This window comes from Candida dubliniensis, chromosome 2, assembly GCF_000026945.1.
Source record: "Candida dubliniensis CD36 chromosome 2, complete sequence".
NCBI lineage: Eukaryota > Fungi > Ascomycota > Pichiomycetes > Serinales > Debaryomycetaceae > Candida > Candida dubliniensis.
The window spans coordinates 1,953,267-1,972,954 of NC_012861.1; the positions used below are offsets into that span (position 1 = coordinate 1,953,267).

A 19,688-nucleotide genomic window follows, 5' to 3' on the forward strand; every position below is an offset into this window, starting at 1 on the left:
ATTTTCTATATCCTATCGACCCTACAAAGCCCAAAAATCACTTTAGCTATCTAACCTGAGCAAATAGCCTATCATTATACTCTTCTTGTTTTTCTATTTTGTTTTTGTTTTCTACAATTCATAATCAACACTAGTCGGTTTAAAGCCATTCAACAGTGATCCTGATGCTGCTACTGCTGATGACGATGAAGAAGATGTGGGTTGCCAATTTTTTATATCAATTAAATGTCGCATTGTTGGCCTGCCATGAGGACAATTCCAAGGTTTGTCCAAAGTACTTAAGTTTGAAATTATTTCCTTCATTTTAGATTTACTTAGAAAAGTCCCAATCATTATACTACTACGACAAGCTTTCATAGCCAATATTTGCTTAATTTTAGAACATTTCAAGTTAGGATTGACTTGATCTTGTTGTTGATTAACTAAGTTTAATAGCTCGTAAAAATCATCCAAGTTGAATATAATGTTTTGATAAACTGGTAGTGTTTCTAAAAAGATTTCATTGTCAACCAATGTTGACTTGATTTTCAATTTGAATCCATTATTATGGAAAATCTCTTGATTATCCATAACCAACATTTGATCAATTACACTCAATTCTAATTTAATGGGTTTGATTAATGATTGATAATTGATTCTGAAATTCGTCATTAGCTTTTCAAAATTATATTTCTCATCTGATGCGTGTTGATCAATAATAAATAGATTATTGTTGTTATCAAAATCAACTATAATAAATCCTAGATTGAACTGTCCAATTAGTTTCATTTTCAAAAAATCTTGCTTGTTAATTTGATAACTTTCAACTTCTTCATATTGCTGTTGTTTGTTGGGCTGCAAATTGTCAATTGCATTTGTTTTAATTTCGTTTGGTTCTTCCTTAACATCTAGCAGTTCACTTTGTTCTTGGAAAGTTTTCAAATTTTCATTTATTGAACTGATAATTTCCTGAGAAGAATTGACAATTTTTTTATTGTATATATTACGAAGCATATCTCGTTTAAGTCTTTTGCTTGGACGCCTTTCATCGTACTGTTGAAACGTCTCATCCCCAATACTAATTACTGTCACATTTTCTTCTTCAGTATCATCTAATTTATGTTTAACAGGATAGAAATTTTTGCCATGATTATCTTGGTGGTCGCATTCGTCCTCATCTTCGCCATGCTCTTGATGACAAAATAATTTGTTCATTTCTAAGTTATCAGTTGGATATGTGTTCTGAGGAGATGATTTAATATCATGAGAACTAAAAATCGAATTATTATTGATTTCTTGAGATGATTCCAATACCACTTGTTGATCTAAAGTTATATGTTTATTCTCAATTGTAGGAGGTTCAGTAGATTCAATTCTAGGTTCAAAAGTGGTAATTTTAATATTCTCGGCCATTTCATTCTGTTCATTCGTCGATGAAACAACTTGCAGGTTTGAAGATTGAGGAGACTTGGCTTCTTGGTTTGCTGCGTCTTCATTGATATCAATATCAGGAACTTTTCCATTGTCTCGATAGTCATTGTTCAAGTTGATATCATCTCCATCAACTTTTAGTTCTTGATGTTCGTCATTCTCTTCACATTGTTCATCTTGATTATTCGGTTCTTCTTGTTTGTCATCATTCCCATTCAAATTAGCTTTATCTCCTGATAAGTTGTCCAATCTAGTGGTGTCATTTTTAATTTGATAACTTGTATCAATATCATCATGGACAGCTATGTTTTTGTTGTCTGATCTTTTAGCCCGATCACTTTCCGAGTTTTTCACTTGATAGCTTTCATTTTTAGGAATAATCATGTTATCCTGCAATTCAAAAAATTCCGATAGTTTAGTTTCAATAATTTGTAAAATTGTAGTTTCATCTTTGATTAACACATTTGTTTTGTCAGGTAATAAATTGATATCAACCAAATTTGGGTTAATAACTATATCAATAATGTAAATTGGATATTGTACATGATTATAGCTCTTATAGATTTCATTAATTAATTTGTATAATTTCTTAAAAATAATTGGTCGCTTGTTCAAATATAAAAACTGACGATCAGGAGCAGAGCGACCTAATCCAAAGGAATAAGATGAGATATACCCAACTAATTTGATATCCTCAGTTATTTCTAAATCTAATGATAATAGATTTTTGTTATTATTATTACCATAAACTGAAATCAAATTATCTATAATTGTTGTGTTATCACCACCTTTTGTTGCGAGAATTAATTTCTTGTGATTATTAACCACATTGTAAATTGTAAATTTTATTTGGGGATATATGATGAGATAATTGATTACAAAATTAATTGCCTTGCTAAATTCCTTTTTCGAGTTTTTAATAAAATTTTTCAATCGAACCGGCAAATTCTTGAATAGTTGTTCGATCATAACGGAAGTCCCCAGTTTATAGTTTAACCCACCAACTTTAATACGTTGATCAACTAATTGCCCCATATTGTCATAATTCAAAACATGGCATTTAGGATAAAGATCCTCCTTTGTAGTTGTGATTGTCAATTTATTACTTAAAGAACAAATGGAATTTAATGCTTCTCCTCTAAATCCTAAAGTGGTTAATTGATCCAAATCTTCAAAATTTTCAATTTTTGATGTGTGATTGCGTAGACAGATAGTTTCAAAATCGGTTGAATTTATACCATTGCCATTATCTTGAATTTGAATTGAATCAACACCATAATTGTGAAAGATAATATCAATTTTATTGGCATGGGCGTCAATTGAATTTTCGATTAATTCTTTAATGATTGCCTTTAGGTCAATGATAACTTGACTGGAGGTTATTTTCGAAATATCAAATTTATTGATGGTTTTAATCGATGGCAGTGTCTCCGACATTACATATAATGAGTTTATTGACAGTAGTTGCCGTGTTTGAGTTGTGTTATTGGTATAAAAAAAAAAAAAAAAATAAGGGACTAAGGTTTGTTTGTTTCAGGCAACGCGATATACAATTGAAAACGCGTCAAGTAATATGGCGACATTTACTATATGTCGTTCACATAATATTAGCGACATAAAAACTAGAAGAAATTCTTTTTTGATTTCTCTTCTACCTTCCACAAGATAATGTCCCTAGTAATCTACCTTGGGAAAACAACCAGCTAGACAAGTTTATGAAATCGAATAATTTGCCCTTAACAGTTGAGAATTTTTTATTAACATTTAAAGAATGTTTTACTGTTTGGCTCAATCAAATCTTGTATTACAATCATGTCTATGAACAATTAACTTTTGATCAATTTAAATCGTTTGATTTAATCATTTATAAAAACCGTAATCCTCAACTACAAGGTTATATTGAACAATTAATTATTAATGTTATAAACCAATTGATTATCAATCAAAACCAGTCACTGCCAAAACAAAAACGAAAGAAACCACAAGAATCATTTAATGGATTATATGGTATTAATTGTTTGATTTATCATACCACGGACAATACCGTAGTCAAACAATACACCATTAATTTCCATCAGTTTATTATCAATTTGAACGATACTATAAATGAGTTGAAGCTTAATGATAAGAATGAAGACAAGTCAGCAGTTATAAATATTGATAGTTTAAATTGGGATGAAATTTATACTCAATATAGTACTATCTTATTTCATCATATTCAACAGTTAAAAGTTCATGAACAGAACTTGATTAAATGGAGACAACAAGACCGGGGAGTTGACGACTTGTTCTTCAAAATTACAGTTGATGTTGATCAGCTGTTATACATTAATAATTATGGTAATTGGGTGAGATTAAAGCGCCACGACAGCAATAATAGTGGAGAAAACGAGACACAGAGTGTTTTTGAATCTATTGGAGATGTTAATCTTGAAATTTTGAATTTCAATTGTTATAACATAGTTTTTACTTAACTGACCAGAGTTGAATGAATTGTCTGACGTCATAGTTTGCGCTTACAATCGATGGTTTTTAATCAAATTTAACGCAGAATACCTTACAATAGTTTGCTTTCTTGTCATAAGGTTTACTAAGTACGTACATGTTTAGGTTTATAGCATGTATGTGTCATCTCCCCGAGTTTAAAATGATGGCAGACAAGTCAACATAAACCGGAGTTGACGGATAGGGCCCAGCATTCGATTTAAGATTTTGAACAGGGTTAAATAATGACAACAATAACAAGTTAGAGAGAAAAAGCAATTATCATATGTAAAATGATTGATAATGGTCCACACGCACACGCACACTTTTCTTTGACAGTATAAAATGCTCTCTAAAACTAAAAAAAATATTATTTTCTTTGTCGTACACATACATAAACATACATACACCGTAATAGTTGTTGCAAATCATTATCCCTATCACCATTAAATAAGAATCAGATTTTGAACTTAATAACACTAATACCATGGCTACATCTTTTCCAACCTATATAAACGACAAAGCATTAGCTCAAGATTTAATATTATCTCAATTTGATAATTTTTTAATTGATTGCGATGGTGTCATTTGGTTATCCGAACAATTATTGCCTAAAATCAACCGATTCTTACAATTTCTTACAAATAATAATAAAAAGTTTACATTTGTCACTAATAATTCATCCAAATCTCGTCAATCTTATGTGACAAAATTTAAAAATTTGGGTATAGAAGGTGTCACAATCGATCAGATTTATACCACAGGGTACTCAGCAGTATTACAATTGAAAAAAATTGGTATTTTACCAGGAGAGAAAATCTGGGTTTTAGGAGATGAAGGCATTGAGGACGAGCTCATTAGTGAAGGCTATATTCCAATGGGTGGCAGTAATGAGCTATTAGACCAAAGTTGGTCGGATAAGAATCCATTATTAATTATTGATCCTCAAGTAAAAGCCGTTGTTGCTGGATCAACTTTAAATTTCAACTATATGAGAATTGCAACCACTCTACAATACTTAATGCACAATGATAAAACATTACCCTTTATTGGAACTAATGGAGACCGTAACTACCCTGGATCGAATGGATTAACTTTGCCTGCTGGTGGGAGCATGGTGGAGTATATGGCGTATAGCTCGCAACGAGACTATGTCAATGTTGGCAAACCCGATATCACTTTGGCCGAAACCATCTTGGCAAACACTGGGTACGACAAACTGAAAACAATTATGATTGGTGACACTTTATATTCTGATATTAAATTTGGTAATGATGCTCAATTGGGAGGTGATAACGGTAGTGGGACTTTATTGGTGTTATCGGGTGTCACTGACAAAGAAGAATTAACCAACATCGTCAACAGTGCTCATGAGTCTGAACACAGTCAAAGCCTAGTCCCAAGATACTATATCGATTCATTAACACATTTAATTGAACTTTTAGAAGAATAGACTTATTTTATTTATTTATTTATATTGTTTAGACTTTAATAATTATTAATCCGTATAATCTGGTTAAGTAAAAAAAAAAGAAATCTCCATCTCCATCTCGTGAAAAAAAAAAAAAAAAAAAAAAAAAAGGAATCTTGTAAAGAGTAAACTAAGACTGTTTTAACCAACCAAATTCTTCTTAATATCTATTTATGAAAAGTATTAATAGTCAGACTATTAGCAATCTACTAAGAATATCTAGAGTTATGACTACTACTAAGGTAACACCTGCACCAACTCCTACCAGTGTCGCTACTGACTCAGTGCTGGTAAATCCTAAACTAACTGGGCGCCAGTTATACAATGCCATGGGTCAACCAAAAACTATTGTTGCCCCCATGGTTGACCAATCAGAATTGGCATGGAGAATATTGTCTCGCCGTTATGGTGCTCAACTATGCTATACCCCAATGTTTCATGCTAAATTATTTGCTACTCAAGAAAAGTATCGTAACTCAATGTGGACCACTAACTTGGATGGAAATCAAACTTTAGATCGACCTTTAGTTGTACAGTTTTGTGCTAACGATCCCGATTATCTATTACAGGCAGCTAAACTAATTGAAGATGAATGTGATGCTATAGATTTGAATTTGGGCTGTCCTCAAGGGATTGCTAGAAAGGGGAAATACGGGGCATTTTTAATGGATGATTGGGATTTAGTTTATAAATTGATTAAAAACTTACATGACAATTTGTCTATCCCCGTAACAGCAAAGATTCGTATTTATGATGATTATGAGAAATCGTTAAAATATGCTAAAATGGTATTAGATGCTGGTGCCCAATTTATTACTGTACATGGTAGAACCAGGGAAATGAAAGGTCAAGCTACAGGGTTGGCCAATTGGAAAATTTTGAAATATTTACGTGATAATTTACCGCAGGACCAAGTGTTTTTCAGCAACGGCAATGTCTTGTACCCATCAGATTTACAACGGTGTCAACTGGAAACATCATGTGATGCCGTGATGTCTGCTGAAGGAAATCTATATAACCCAGGTGTTTTTTGGACTTTGGATGATAACAAGGACAAGCAATTTCCTCGAGTAGATAAAATTCTTCGAGAATATTTTGAAATTGTCAAAGAAAATTATGATAGTCTTGCGTCAAGGCATGCTATGAAGTCACATTTTTTCAAATTACTTCATGCATTTCTAGAAGTCCATAAAGAGTTACGTCCTATCATTGGGAAAGCAAGCGTTAATGGTCCTTTGGATCAATGGGAGCTGATTGTTGTTAAAATTGAATCGTTGGTTGAAGAAATCTATAGCAACAACCCTGATATAGAAAAGCTAGATGTTATTACCGATGGACCTATAGAAGATTGGGGTGGTCATTATAAAACTGTGCCATATTGGAGATGTCAACCATATTTTAGAAAAGTTGATGGTGTCAAACAAAACACAGCTCTTTTAAAAATGGCTGGAGAGAATGAATTAATTAAATCAACCCCCCAAGCAAACAAAAGACAACTAGAGGACGAATCAAATGATGACAACAACAGTAAACTCAAAAAACAAGCAACATTAGTTCAAAACTAATATTAACAGACCAAGTATAATGTTTGTAAATATGCATTAATTTATATACCATGAAACTATTTCGATGATTGTTTTTCTCTTGTCTTATTCTTTCTCTATTTATAATTATCTCGCTCTACATAAAAGTGAAGACATTATACCAAGGTGTGTGTTGTGACCACATCCCCTCCCCTTTATTTAAAAGCGTCTGATCAATGATTCATAAACAAAATAACTAATTGACACGGCTGGGGCAACCTTAGCTAAGTTCGGGACCAATCCTTTCCATAACCCAGAATAACCTTCGCGAGCAATTGTTTTGGAGAAAACGTCGTAAAACCCCTCGTATCTAAATGGATGGGCATAAGTTCCCTGCGACTGAAGTCTCGTTCGCAATAAGTTCACTGGGTAAACAATGGTGGCAGCAAATGACCCTGAAAATGCACCAAGACTCAAAGTTAAAAATGTGGGTAGCAGTTGATCGTCTTTATTGCCATATCTTTTCACTAATAATTTTTTGATAGTGGAAAAGGTCCCAAGATCCAATGCCGCATAAGGAAACATCCCAGCAAGACCAACACCAATACCTCGATAAAATATTTTGACCCCACCGTCTTTCAACATTTCTTTGGCTGTCAGAATGGCATTTAAAGGATGATCTAGGTTGGAACATTGTAATCTGAACTTTAAAGTGTCAATGGGATAAACTGTTAATTGAGCAACCACCCCACCAAACCCTCCAGCCAAATATGTCGATATTTTGGAGATTTTGGTGGTGTCATTAACCCCTTCAATTCGAGCAAAAAATCGCTTGGCAGCTTCAAAAGAACCAAATTTCATTGCTGATTCAGGAAACACTTTCATTACATTTAATCCGTTACCAACGTAAAAAGCTTTAATTCCTCCTTGTTTCCAAAGTGTTCTTACTGCTTGAACTATGGGTGATCTGATTGTCTTTGCATTTTGAGCTGTTGCAGTTGTTATACCAGATGCTGCTGTTCTTGCAGCAGCAGCCCTGGTGGTTTTGGCTTCTTCTGCTAGTAGTTCTGCTGCCTGTTCCATTTCTGCATGTGCCAATTTCTTTCTCAATGCTTCAATAACATGGGTTTCTGCCCCCAGCGCTATTTGACGAGCAATTTCTTGTTTGGAATGTAAAATTGTTGATGATAAATCAGTACGAGCAATCAAAAATACTTTGATTCGATCAAAAGGCGCCGTGCAAGTTCTTGATACCACACCGGCCAATCCTCCGGCCAAAAAAAATTTGAATCCATCTAAAAACTGATTGATCAAGGTCACATCCCCATCGGAATTGATATCATATTCTTCAAATAGAAATGTAAATGCTGTTTTGATTCTTGATCCTTGTAAACGAGGTACTAATAAGAGAAATTCCCTGAATTCATCATAATTAATATAACCATCTTCGTTAGAATCGAGCTGTTTAAATAACAAATCAATATTGGCAACACTTGGTTTCAAATGTAAACTCTCTTTTAAATAACGAATAAAATCAGACTTGTTTAGTCTCCCATCGTTATCTTGATCAAGTTGATTGAATCCCTTTAAAATTTGATCATCTGTGGTTTTCAAGTATTCTTTGAAATCTTTGAAATCAATCTTCTTATCGTGATTGGCGTCGAATGAGTTGAAAACTTTTAATAACAATTCGGGGCTTTCGTTTATTGGATGATTAAATTTCTTCAAAGCTCGTTTGAAATTTAAAAATGTAATTTCACCAGTTTCTTCAATGTCGAGCTTTTTAAACAATGCCTCATAATCATTTGGTCTAGCCGGTATATTCACGTTATCATTGTTGGTGGTAGATGTGATGTCTTGTTCAACATCTTTGTTAGCACTATTATCATTGATATCTGTTGTTGAAAGAGTATCAGATGCCATTTGATAAGGTATGCTAGTATGTGATTTGAAGAGGAAATATTGAATAGTTGATATATGATTAAGACTTGTAGTTTATTGGAGAATTGAAAATTGAAAAAAAAAAGAAAAGACAAATAAAAGAAATTTTACTGCTGCTAATAATTGGTAAAAGAAAAAGGTGAGAGAGAAAAAAAAAAAAATTTCCGTAAAAAATGTTCTGTCTGTCTGTCTGTCTGTAGAAAACTTGGGGAAAACCAGTAATACTAGAATTATAACATGTCAAACAACCTTTACAATTGAAAAGTACCATATGTCAATTAACAAAATGAATTAATAAATCAATAAATTTATATAGGTGTTGGTATTTTCTCTTTATATAATAGTGATCATTATTGTGGTGGATAACTAATAGAGTTAATATGATTGGTAAATTTTGGTTTTACTTTTAGGGCAAAAAAAAAAAAGGCAAGAGAGAAAAAGACAAAGTTGTTTTCTATCACATTTATACTAAAAGTTACATTTTGACAATAATGGTACTTGATTTGTCCGAATATAAATCATAAACTTCATTCAACTTGGAATAATATGCAAAGCCTTTTTGTTTTGTAGTGGAGACCAAACTTTGACGGCATGGAGTGGATTTGGGGGCTCAAATAGGTGAATACAAGCGAGCGAGAGACTAAAGAAATGGTTCAACTTATGCTGCCACCCACCAAGTAGTGTACAAGTCCAATCAATTTTGACACAAAACCTAAACGAAATATTGTTAATAGTAAATTCGTTGTTATATAATGGCATCAAAATAGTTTGTGGATACATGTATTTGTATTTAAAATCAAAATTATATTAATCAATCTATATCATCACAGTCATCAGCATAGTAATATATTAGCCCGTAAAACCAACTTTTCCTTTGCGTATACAACTGAGCAATGCAAATGGTGTTGATAAATATACTAATGATTTCTATCGGCAGTTCTCGGTTTTGCTCGAATAATATTATCTACTCGCAATAACACTTCGGCTGCTTCGGCCGCCGATGATACCACAGCTTTCTTTAATTTGAACGATTCAACAATCCCCAATTCTCTCATATCAGCAACAATACCATTGTTCAAATCTAAACCAGAAGTAGTCATACCATTATATATAGCTGATCTCAATTTAGTAACCAAATCGCTAGAATCATAACCAGCATTGTCGGCTAAAATAGTTGGCAATTGTCTCAAAGCTCTACTGAAGGCTTCTATGGCCAAAGCACTCTTTCCTGTTTCGTTTGCTGCTGCTTGATCAACGGCCTTAGCCATTAACATCTCAGAACATCCTCCCCCCAATACAGTTTTCGTTTCCCTTGTTGTTTGTGACAACACTGATAACGCGTCGTGCAATGATCTTTCAGCTTCATCCAAAACTTGTTCGGTGGCACCACGTAACACTATGGTACATGCTTCACCAGCGGCAACTCCTGAAAACTTAAGGAAGGTATCTTCACCAATTATAATCTCTTCGATCGATTCACAATGACCTAATTTAACATTATCAGGATTATCAAAAGTACTCACCACTTCTCCACCAGTGACCAATGCCAATCTTTCGACCCCATCAAAATCAGCATGTTCTATGGAGTTAATCTTGGCATCAGTGAATAACTGTTCTGGGTAGTCGTAAATTAATTGACGATTAATAAACACATTAATGCCAAACTTGGTTATTTTCTCAACTTTATTTTTCATTTTCAATTTTTCGGCCTTTTCCAATTCGGCCAATTTTGATGTTGAATCAACTTTGAATTTAGCACCAAAAATTTTCACCTTGTCGGTGTCCATGGAAGTGTTAGCAATAAGGATTTTTGCATTCGTGATTTTTTTCGGTTGACCAATACCAAATTTCTTTTCCAATATAAACCCTTGGTCCAAGTAAGAATCGGATAATTTGCCACCGACTTTTTTAATAATTTGAATATGGTTTAAATTGGTTGATCCTTTTAATCTTAAAATAGCATCCACGGCCAAATTGGAAAATAATAGTTTATCTTGTGATAAGATCTTGGATGACAAGGTGGTTTGGGCAATATTCAATAAATCGTTTCTAAATAAAGTTGGGTTGTCGCCGTTATTGACAGCAGCTTTATTCAAAGCTTGAATAGCTACATTGCGTGCAATCCTAAACCCTTCTATAATGGTTTGTGGATGAATTTTCTGATCGATCAACTTTTCAGCTTCTCTTAACAACTCAGCACTCAAAACCGTGACTGAAGTAGTACCATCTCCAACTTCATCGTCTTGTACTTTGGATATATTGACTAAAACTTTGGCAGCTGGATTATCAAAAGGAATTGACTTAAGAATGGTGGCCCCGTCATTAGTGACTAATGCATGGTCTGCGTTGCTTGAACTTTGTAACAATTTGTCCATTCCCTTAGGTCCTAAAGTTGATTTGACAAGATCGCCTACAGCTATAGCACCAATAAAGGCAGACATACGGGCATTCTCTGCCCTCTCCTCAGTAGCTTGATCATTAAATATTTGAACAGACATCTTGATGAAGGTGTAGCTGTAATGGGATTAGGAAATAGTATTAACTACTTTGACATCTTGTCTATGAAATTTTTTTTTTTTTTTGGTTCTTTTTTTTTTTTTCTTTCGTGTTCTATGGTTCACAAGTGCGTGTCCATATCTACAAAAAAAAAACACATACCAACAACTCTTATATAATTTTTGCAATCAATCGAAAATCAGCCATTCACAATATATGTCCTTGTTTATCAATAATCATGTTCTATAGAAACAAAAGAATAAACATCCAAAAAAACTCAGTTTGAAACAAAGAAATGCTTTTTTTTTTTGGTTTTCATTCGAAATGTGGTGAATTTTTGTTAGAATTTTGCTATTAAACTTGCATAAATTTTTTTTGGATAGTAGCCGCAACAACAATACGATAAGATCGGCGCTTTAGACTTGATGTAAATAGTAAATCAATACCCACAAGACATAATAGAAGAAGACCATTACTTAGAATAGAATGATTATGTTTATCCTGACGTGGACCAATTATTTGACTAGCAGAGGATACACCTCAAATTGTTTTACGCAAGAAAAGAATACCTATAGTGGGACATACTTTTTCACCAAATCTAGCTCGAGATATAAACTCCACATCCAGATAAGCTGATCTGCAACCAATATAAACCGTAAGCAATGTTGAGCGTTGATGACAGCATTTCATAATCTAAGTGGTCTTCGTCTAAGGTCATTTGGATACATTTGTATGGGGGGAGTTTCTTCGTATTATCGTATTCATTACATGAACAAGACGGATTTGTTCAGTTCGCTCATTGTTTACTATTTATGAGATGCATATGCACCAATTAATTGATACATACGCTATTTATCTCGTTTGAACTCAAGTACGCACCAAACAAGTTGTCGACTAATTACATTCTCTCTCGTTTCTAGCGTGATTCAGTACCCATAAGAATAAACACATGACTAAGATATTATTTGATGTACATTAATTATTCCAATAGAAAATATTTGGTAGATAATTCTCCACTCCAGTAGACGACAAGAAAATTCCCAAGACCAGTATCAAAGTTCATAAAATACTTCATTGTCTTTAATGTGAAAGAATTCTTAATAACATCGCCTCATATACTTCACGAAAAATGTTCTAATTTACATAACCACTATTGCCAAAAGACACACAAATACTATTTTTCACAGTGTGTGTGTGAGTGCCGGATAATTCACAAAATCATTTGCCTAATTTTCTTTTTCTTTTTTTGCTCGCAAATAATTTACAGAATTAATTACATTACTTTTTCTGCAAGTGTATTTTGTCAATAAGCAAACAATATACGTAAATTGCTATTGAATACATTATGTTAGCCATAATCTCTGAATCTCCCTGTTCTGTGCAGAAGAAACAAACAACCAACAATCCTCAAAATCATTGTACAACCATCCATTATTCTATGATGGTATTTACAATTTGTCCTGGTGCAGTAGAGGAGAGTCTTTTTCGAAATCAAATCAGAAACTTAGGATTTCGTCAGGTTATGTCAAGAGAAGACTTTGAAACAATTAGTAAATTTGTGCAACTTTCGGAAAGCTTTTTCGTTAACCACAGAAACGATTGTCTTGATTAGTATTGTGTGACATACCAAAGCTTCACCCACAGCAACCAACTACTGGACAACCATTACACCAGTTTTGTCGTCTACTAGAAGAGCAATACAATGAGATTTACAAAACTCAAACACAAATAATAGAGAGATAAACAATTGAAGAAATGAGATGACACATAAAACAAAATTGTTACAGATTATTGACTCATTGGTTTCAAAGTAAAGTATTAGGGGGGGGGGATGAGACTCCCAATATTGCTGTTGCATAATAGAATGATGATGAAAGTACTTATTCCCTAGATGAAAAAACAAAAACAATTCTATTTGTTTCAGTAGAACATTCTGCGTTGCTTCTTTTTTTTTTTGATGATTCTGAAATTCGAAATAAAATGCAGCTAACAATAAAAACTGCAACTAACAAAACTCTAACATTAATGCAGTATCAGAGAAAACAAAAAGACCCTTTTGGATAAAATGGCAAATAATTAATTAGCTCAATTGATCTTCTTTTGTTCTTTGGAGGAATGGTCGCGAAATGTTGCAGTTTTTCCCAGAACATAATCTGAAAGAAGGATTTCTTTTTTTCTTTTCTTTCAATTCGAACCTTCAAGTTAGTAAATTACATGGATACTGCATTGAATAATTATAGGCGGAAGGAGGGTTCTCAAAACGAGGAATGCAACATCCAGCCTCAAATATTTCTGAAACTCACGAAGTTAGGCATACACTTTCCCTATTTACAGAAAGCGTACATAAAATATCCAAAAAGAGTACATCATTTTGAAATAGACCTGCCCCATCACATAGGTCATTGGGCAGATTCGAAGTCAATACTGCATGTATAATTCCATGAACAACTTTTGGCGAGAAGTCCGATGGCATGGTACTACGAACATACTTCAACACCAACTCTATTTCATGAAGAATATGTGGTTCCTCTAAGAATTACCCACAAAATGTGGAACAAAATGGAAAATATATCCCAACAATACCTGTTTATTAGGAGAGAATTGGAATGGGGTGGAATGTACACCATGACCAGTCACACAATTGTAGCTTTCAGTTTTTTTTTTTTTTTTTGCATTTCTATAAACTCTACACTTTGCACACTTGTATTGCTCTTCTCCTCAAATTAATCAAGACTTTGGTGATGCAAGACAGTAAAATAAAAATGGTTTAATGTCAACGGTGATTGTCAATATATGTAATCAATCTGGAAGCAGCTCATACGCAGCCAAACTTGGAATCTGCAAAACCTCTCCAACAAAAAAAGAGAAAACTCTGTTGTAGATTTCGCTTCAAAAGGAAGTCCAAACTTTTCGAGGGTTGTTTGGGCGTGAAAGATGCAGAATACCGCTCAAAGGGCATTTGAAATTTGCATAGTCAAGAAATGAACTCTCCCAAATATAAAAAAAACATAAACAAATAATGCAGAAAAATTTTTTGTAGTCAAAATAGTCCTCGGCATGCAGCTGTGTCTTATTTACCAGAACTGTATGGGATTCAATGGCGAGATTATCAAATGAATTACTGAAACATATATTATTTTTAGAAGTATTACTCTATTAACTGTACTTTATTTTTCAAAAGATTATGACAACTTCAACAACTCTGCGTTGACTAAGATCGTCAATTTTTTTTTTGAATATTTCAAAAGAATATAAATATCCCTTGAAGATCTCTTTAGTTGCAAAAAAAAAAAATTGAATTAACAATAGAACCCTTTCATTAAGTTTTTCCTTTAATTTTTTTTTTTGATACCTCATTGTATTGATTCTATACACGACTATCTACCACATTCGCTCGCTTTTTACACCCATTCACTGAGAGAGACTCACACGTTACATACTATTGACAGAGAGATTTTTCCAGTACTACTATAGAAAAAAGAGAGTGCGAAAAAAAAAAAATGAAAGTTTCTCAAATTTTGCCATTAGCTGGTGCGGTATCCCTCGCTTCAGGTTTTTGGATTCCTGATTTCCGGAACAATCAAAAGTCAAATTCCTACCCAGGCCAATACAAAGGTAAAGGTGGCTATCAAGATGATTGCGGGGATAACTACAAGAAAGGTTATAAAAGCAAAACCTACTCCAAGGTTAAGTCCCGGACTACCACTGATTGTATCACTTCCACCCTGCCAAAAGGGAGCACCACCAGGTACACAAAAGACGTTGTTGATTCTACCTCCTATACGACAGACACTGCTTATACTACCACAGTTATAACTGTCACCAAGTGTGATGCCGATTCTTGTTCTCGTACAGCAGTAACTACCGGTGTCACTATCATCACTGTCACTACCAATGATGTTGTTACTCAATATACTACTTATTGCCCATTGACATCAACTCCAACCATTGTTAGCTCAACTCCTTTGAGTATTCCATCTAGTAGTGTCTCAACTGATACTACTGTTGCTACTACATCAACTACTCCATGCGATACTGTTTCCACTGGCACTACCTACGGTACTACTTCTACTACTCCATGCGATACTGTTTCCACTGGCACTACCTACGGTACTACTTCTAGTTACTCATCTAGTGTCTCAACTGGTTCTTCATCTAGCTACTCATCCAGTGTTCCATCTAGCAGTGTTTCAAGCGGTACTACTTCTAGCTACTCGTCCAGTATTCCATTGAGCAGTGTTTTGACTGGTTCTTCATCTAGCTACTCATCCAGTGTCCCAACTGCTTCTTCATCATCCAGTGTTTCATCTAGCAGTGTTTCAAGCGGCACTACCTACGGTACTACCTCTACTCCATGTGATACTATTTCCACTGGCACTACATCAACTACTCCATGCGATACTGTTTCCACTGGCACTACCTACGGTACTACTTCTAGTTACTTACCTAGTGTCTCAACTGGTTCTTCATCCAGCTACTCATCCAGTGTTCCATCTAACAGTGTTTCAAGTGGCACTACTTATGGTACTACTTCTAGTTACTCAAATAGTACCACTTACGGTACTACTTCTAGCTACTCATCCAGTGTTCCATCTAGCAGTGTTTCGACTGGTTTTTCATCCAGCTACTCGTCTAGTGTCCCATCTATTAGTGTTTCAAGCGGCACTACCTACGGCACTACTTCTAGTTACTCATCTAGTGTCTCAACTGGTTCTTCATCCATCTACTCGTCCAGTGTTGAATCTAGCAATGTCTCAAGTGGAACTACATACGGTACTACTTCTAGCTACTCATCCAGTGTTTTATCTAGCAGTGTCTCAAGCGGAACTACCTACGATACTACTCCAAGTTACTCAAATAGCACCACTTACGGTACTACTTCAAGTTACTCATCCAGTGTTCCATCTAGTAATGTTTCAACTGGTTCCGCATCATGTATAATTATGACTTTTGCTGGTGCTTCTGGAGAAACCAGTACAAGTGAATTCTGCTTCCCACTGACTGCTACTTCTGAAGTTGAATCCTCAACTGAGACCACCTCATCTGCTTCATCTTCCACTTATTCAACCACTGAAGAGACTACACCAGTTGGATCTACAGTTATTGTTCCAAGTACTACTGTTATAACAGTTACTTCATGTTCCCAAAACAAATGTTCTCTTTCATCAGTTACCACTGGTGTTGTTACAATCTCATCTGCAAAGACAATTTATACTACATACTGTCCTATCTCCTCGAGTGTCACTATTCCAGTTCCTAGCACATCAACTCCAGATACTCCAGCTACTCCAGGTACTGAAACCACTCCAGGTACTGAAACCACTCCAGGCACTCCAGGTACTGAGACTACTCCAGCTACTCCAGGTACTCCAGGTACTGAAACTACTGAGACTACTCCAGCTACTCCAGCTACCCCAGGTACTGAGACTACTCCAGCTACTCCAGGTACTCCAGGTACTGAAACTACTGAGACTACTCCAGCTACTCCAGCTACCCCAGGTACTGAAACTACTCCAGCTACTCCAGCTACCCCAGGTACTGAAACCACTCCAGCCACTCCAGCTACTCCAGGTACTCCAGGTACTGAAACCACTCCAGCCACTCCAGGTACTGAGACTACTCCAGCTACTCCAGCTACCCCAGGTACTGAAACTACTCCAGCTACTCCAGGTACTGAGACTACTCCAGCTACTCCAGGTACTCCAGGTACTGAAACTACTGAGACTACTCCAGCTACTCCAGCTACCCCAGGTACTGAAACTACTCCAGCTACTCCAGCTACTCCAGGTACTGCAACTACTCCAGGTACTCCAGGAACTCCAGGTACTGAAACTACTCCAGCTACTCCAGGTACTGAAACCACTCCAGCTACTTCAGGTACTGAAACTACACCAGCTACTCCAGGTACTGAGACTACTCCAGGAACTCCAGCTACTCCAGGTACTGAAACTACTCCAGCTACTCCAGGTACTGAGACTACTCCAGCCACTCCAGCTACTCCAGGTACTCCAGGTACTGAAACCACTCCAGCTACTCCAGGTACTGAAACTACACCAGCTACACCAGGTACTGAGACTACTCCAGGAACTCCAGGTACTCCAGGTACTGAAACCACTCCAGCTACTCCAGGTACTCCAGGTACTGAAACCACTCCAGCCACTCCAGGTACTCCAGGTACTGAAACCACTCCAGGTACTCCAGGTACTCCAGGTACTGAAACCACTCCAGCTACTTCAGGTACTGAAACTACACCAGCTACACCAGGTACTGAGACTACTCCAGGAACTCCAGCTACCCCAGGTACTGAAACTACTCCAGCTACTCCAGGTACTGAGACTACTCCAGCTACTCCAGGTACTCCAGGTACTGAAACTACTGAGACTACTCCAGCTACTCCAGCTACCCCAGGTACTGAAACTACTCCAGCTACACCAGGTACTGAGACTACTCCAGCTACTCCAGCTACACCAGGTACTGAGACTACTCCAGCTACTCCAGCTACCCCAGGTACTGAAACCACTCCAGCTACTCCAGCTACTCCAGGTACTGAAACCACTCCAGGCACTCCAGGTACTGAGACTACTCCAGCTACCCCAGGTACTGAGACTACTCCAGCTACCCCAGGTACTGAAACCACTCCAGCTGTTCCAGAAACTCCAACTACTTCAGGTACTGAAACAGTTCCTGATGTATGTACCGAAATGGTTCCAAGTACTACTGTTATAGCAGTTAGCTCATGTTCCGAAGACAAGTGTTCCGTTTCATCAGTTACCACTGGATTTGTCACTGTATCGTCTGAAAAGACTGTTTACACTACTTACTGTCCTATTTCCTCCAGCACTACCACACCAGTTGTTCCAGAAACTTCAGGTACCCCAGGTGAATCTCAACCAGCTACTACTACAGGTACTCCAGATGAACACCAACCAGGTACTACTCAACCAGTTTCCGTACTTAGTACTCTGCAAGTTGTTACTGAAAGTGATGAATATTCTACAGTCACTGTTCACTCAACTTCAACTGCCGGACAACAACCTGGAGCCAACCCATCAGTTACTACAAATGGTCCTGAAGTTGAAGCTTCTTCCAGTGTCCTTGCCAATCCAGTTTCATCTGTCACTACAAGCACAATAGCAGGCTCCAATGAGACTTCTGTACCATCAGCTCAATTTTCCAGTTTCGAAGGATCTGGCTCTGCTCTTAAGAAGCCATACTATGGTTTAGCAGTGGCTGCATTGATTTACTTTATGTGAGATTAATATTTTGGTCCTTATTTGAACAAAATCAATTGTTCTTTGATTGTCTTTTTTTCCTTAATTTTTTGATACCTGTTTATTTTTCTTCGTTCCAATTAATGTTTGTTCATTGCCATATCTTACGGTGATGGTGATTATTGAACAACAGTTTCGGTTGAATTTTTTTTTTTTAATTTCGGTTTAAGAGTTTTTTGTTTTGAATATTTGATATTTTAAGTTCAGATTGGAATTCTCTTAATTTTTTTTTTGTTTATTTTGGATTGATATAGTTAATACCATTTTATTTATCCGTTTCTTTTTCTTTTCGATATTAGTTAGTTTATTAGTTAAGAATATATATATTTTGTTAGTTTATTTATTACTGAATTGAATTGTAGAGAAAAGCATTAGGAGAATTATCAATAAAGTCACCAAAATACTACACATATCATGGAGATTCAGAATTTGAAAACATCAATGTATATTAATTCCCACTATAACTAGTATGGTCAATATGAAAATCAATTATTATATACATTTTATGATCTTTGAAACAAACATTAAAACGTTAGTATTCTCATAATTATTATAATCAACATATTTTCAGTCCCCACAAGCACACATCCAGTTTTTCCATTTTCAATTACAGTATGTATCCACATATATATATATATATATATATCATTTAGTGTTAGTTGATTTCAAATTTTAAACCTGTCCGACATTTAATAGTAAATGAAGAGACAAATTAAAATCATGACGATAACGCATGTAAATAAATTTAATCATTTATATATATATAAGCCATGATGATGAGTAGATATGACTATAGTATTGAAAAAAATCCACACAAGACTAAAGGGTATAAACCCCCTTTACCCTGAAAAAGACTGAAGTGAATGAAAATAATATTTGATAAATCAATGACATACCCAATTGATAATCAATTTAAAACAATCTTTATTATAATATACATAGGTACATAATTAGACTCATATACCTTTATTGAATAGAAATGAAGTTTAAAAAAAAAGAAAGTGATGAAAAAAAAAAAGAGAACCAAAAAATTTTACAAATTTTTCATTCTTCACCAGAAGTCATATAGTCGTCGTGGTATGGTACAAACAC

General features: G+C 35.3%; 7 protein-coding genes across 7 annotated transcripts; 4 read left to right on the forward strand and 3 right to left on the reverse strand. All coding sequences in view use genetic code 12, as the record gives it.

The window, feature by feature from the left end:
* Positions 1 to 111: 111 nt before the first annotated feature.
* Positions 112 to 2,847, reverse strand: CD36_23570 (DNA mismatch repair protein, putative; the record flags this gene model as incomplete). Its single annotated transcript, XM_002418786.1, has 1 exon — positions 112 to 2,847. The coding sequence occupies one exon, from the start codon at positions 2,845 to 2,847 to the stop codon at positions 112 to 114; it is 2,736 nt and encodes a 911-aa protein (XP_002418831.1).
* Positions 2,848 to 3,125: 278 nt separating this feature from the next.
* CD36_23580 (processivity subunit of DNA polymerase zeta, putative) lies at positions 3,126 to 3,884 on the forward strand (the record flags this gene model as incomplete). Its single annotated transcript, XM_002418787.1, has 1 exon — positions 3,126 to 3,884. One exon carries the CDS (start codon positions 3,126 to 3,128, stop codon positions 3,882 to 3,884), a length of 759 nt encoding a protein of 252 aa, XP_002418832.1.
* A 497-nt stretch (positions 3,885 to 4,381) lies between these two features.
* CD36_23590 (4-nitrophenylphosphatase, putative) lies at positions 4,382 to 5,347 on the forward strand (the record flags this gene model as incomplete). Its single annotated transcript, XM_002418788.1, has 1 exon — positions 4,382 to 5,347. One exon carries the CDS (start codon positions 4,382 to 4,384, stop codon positions 5,345 to 5,347), a length of 966 nt encoding a protein of 321 aa, XP_002418833.1.
* Positions 5,348 to 5,538: 191 nt separating this feature from the next.
* CD36_23600 (tRNA-dihydrouridine synthase, putative) lies at positions 5,539 to 6,930 on the forward strand (the record flags this gene model as incomplete). Its single annotated transcript, XM_002418789.1, has 1 exon — positions 5,539 to 6,930. One exon carries the CDS (start codon positions 5,539 to 5,541, stop codon positions 6,928 to 6,930), a length of 1,392 nt encoding a protein of 463 aa, XP_002418834.1.
* A 177-nt stretch (positions 6,931 to 7,107) lies between these two features.
* CD36_23610 (calcium-binding mitochondrial carrier, putative) lies at positions 7,108 to 8,811 on the reverse strand (the record flags this gene model as incomplete). Its single annotated transcript, XM_002418790.1, has 1 exon — positions 7,108 to 8,811. One exon carries the CDS (start codon positions 8,809 to 8,811, stop codon positions 7,108 to 7,110), a length of 1,704 nt encoding a protein of 567 aa, XP_002418835.1.
* A 935-nt stretch (positions 8,812 to 9,746) lies between these two features.
* CD36_23620 (CCT-beta, putative) lies at positions 9,747 to 11,327 on the reverse strand (the record flags this gene model as incomplete). Its single annotated transcript, XM_002418791.1, has 1 exon — positions 9,747 to 11,327. One exon carries the CDS (start codon positions 11,325 to 11,327, stop codon positions 9,747 to 9,749), a length of 1,581 nt encoding a protein of 526 aa, XP_002418836.1.
* A 3,498-nt stretch (positions 11,328 to 14,825) lies between these two features.
* Positions 14,826 to 18,578, forward strand: EAP1 (cell surface flocculin, putative; the record flags this gene model as incomplete). Its single annotated transcript, XM_002418792.1, has 1 exon — positions 14,826 to 18,578. The coding sequence occupies one exon, from the start codon at positions 14,826 to 14,828 to the stop codon at positions 18,576 to 18,578; it is 3,753 nt and encodes a 1,250-aa protein (XP_002418837.1).
* Positions 18,579 to 19,688: the final 1,110 nt, after the last annotated feature.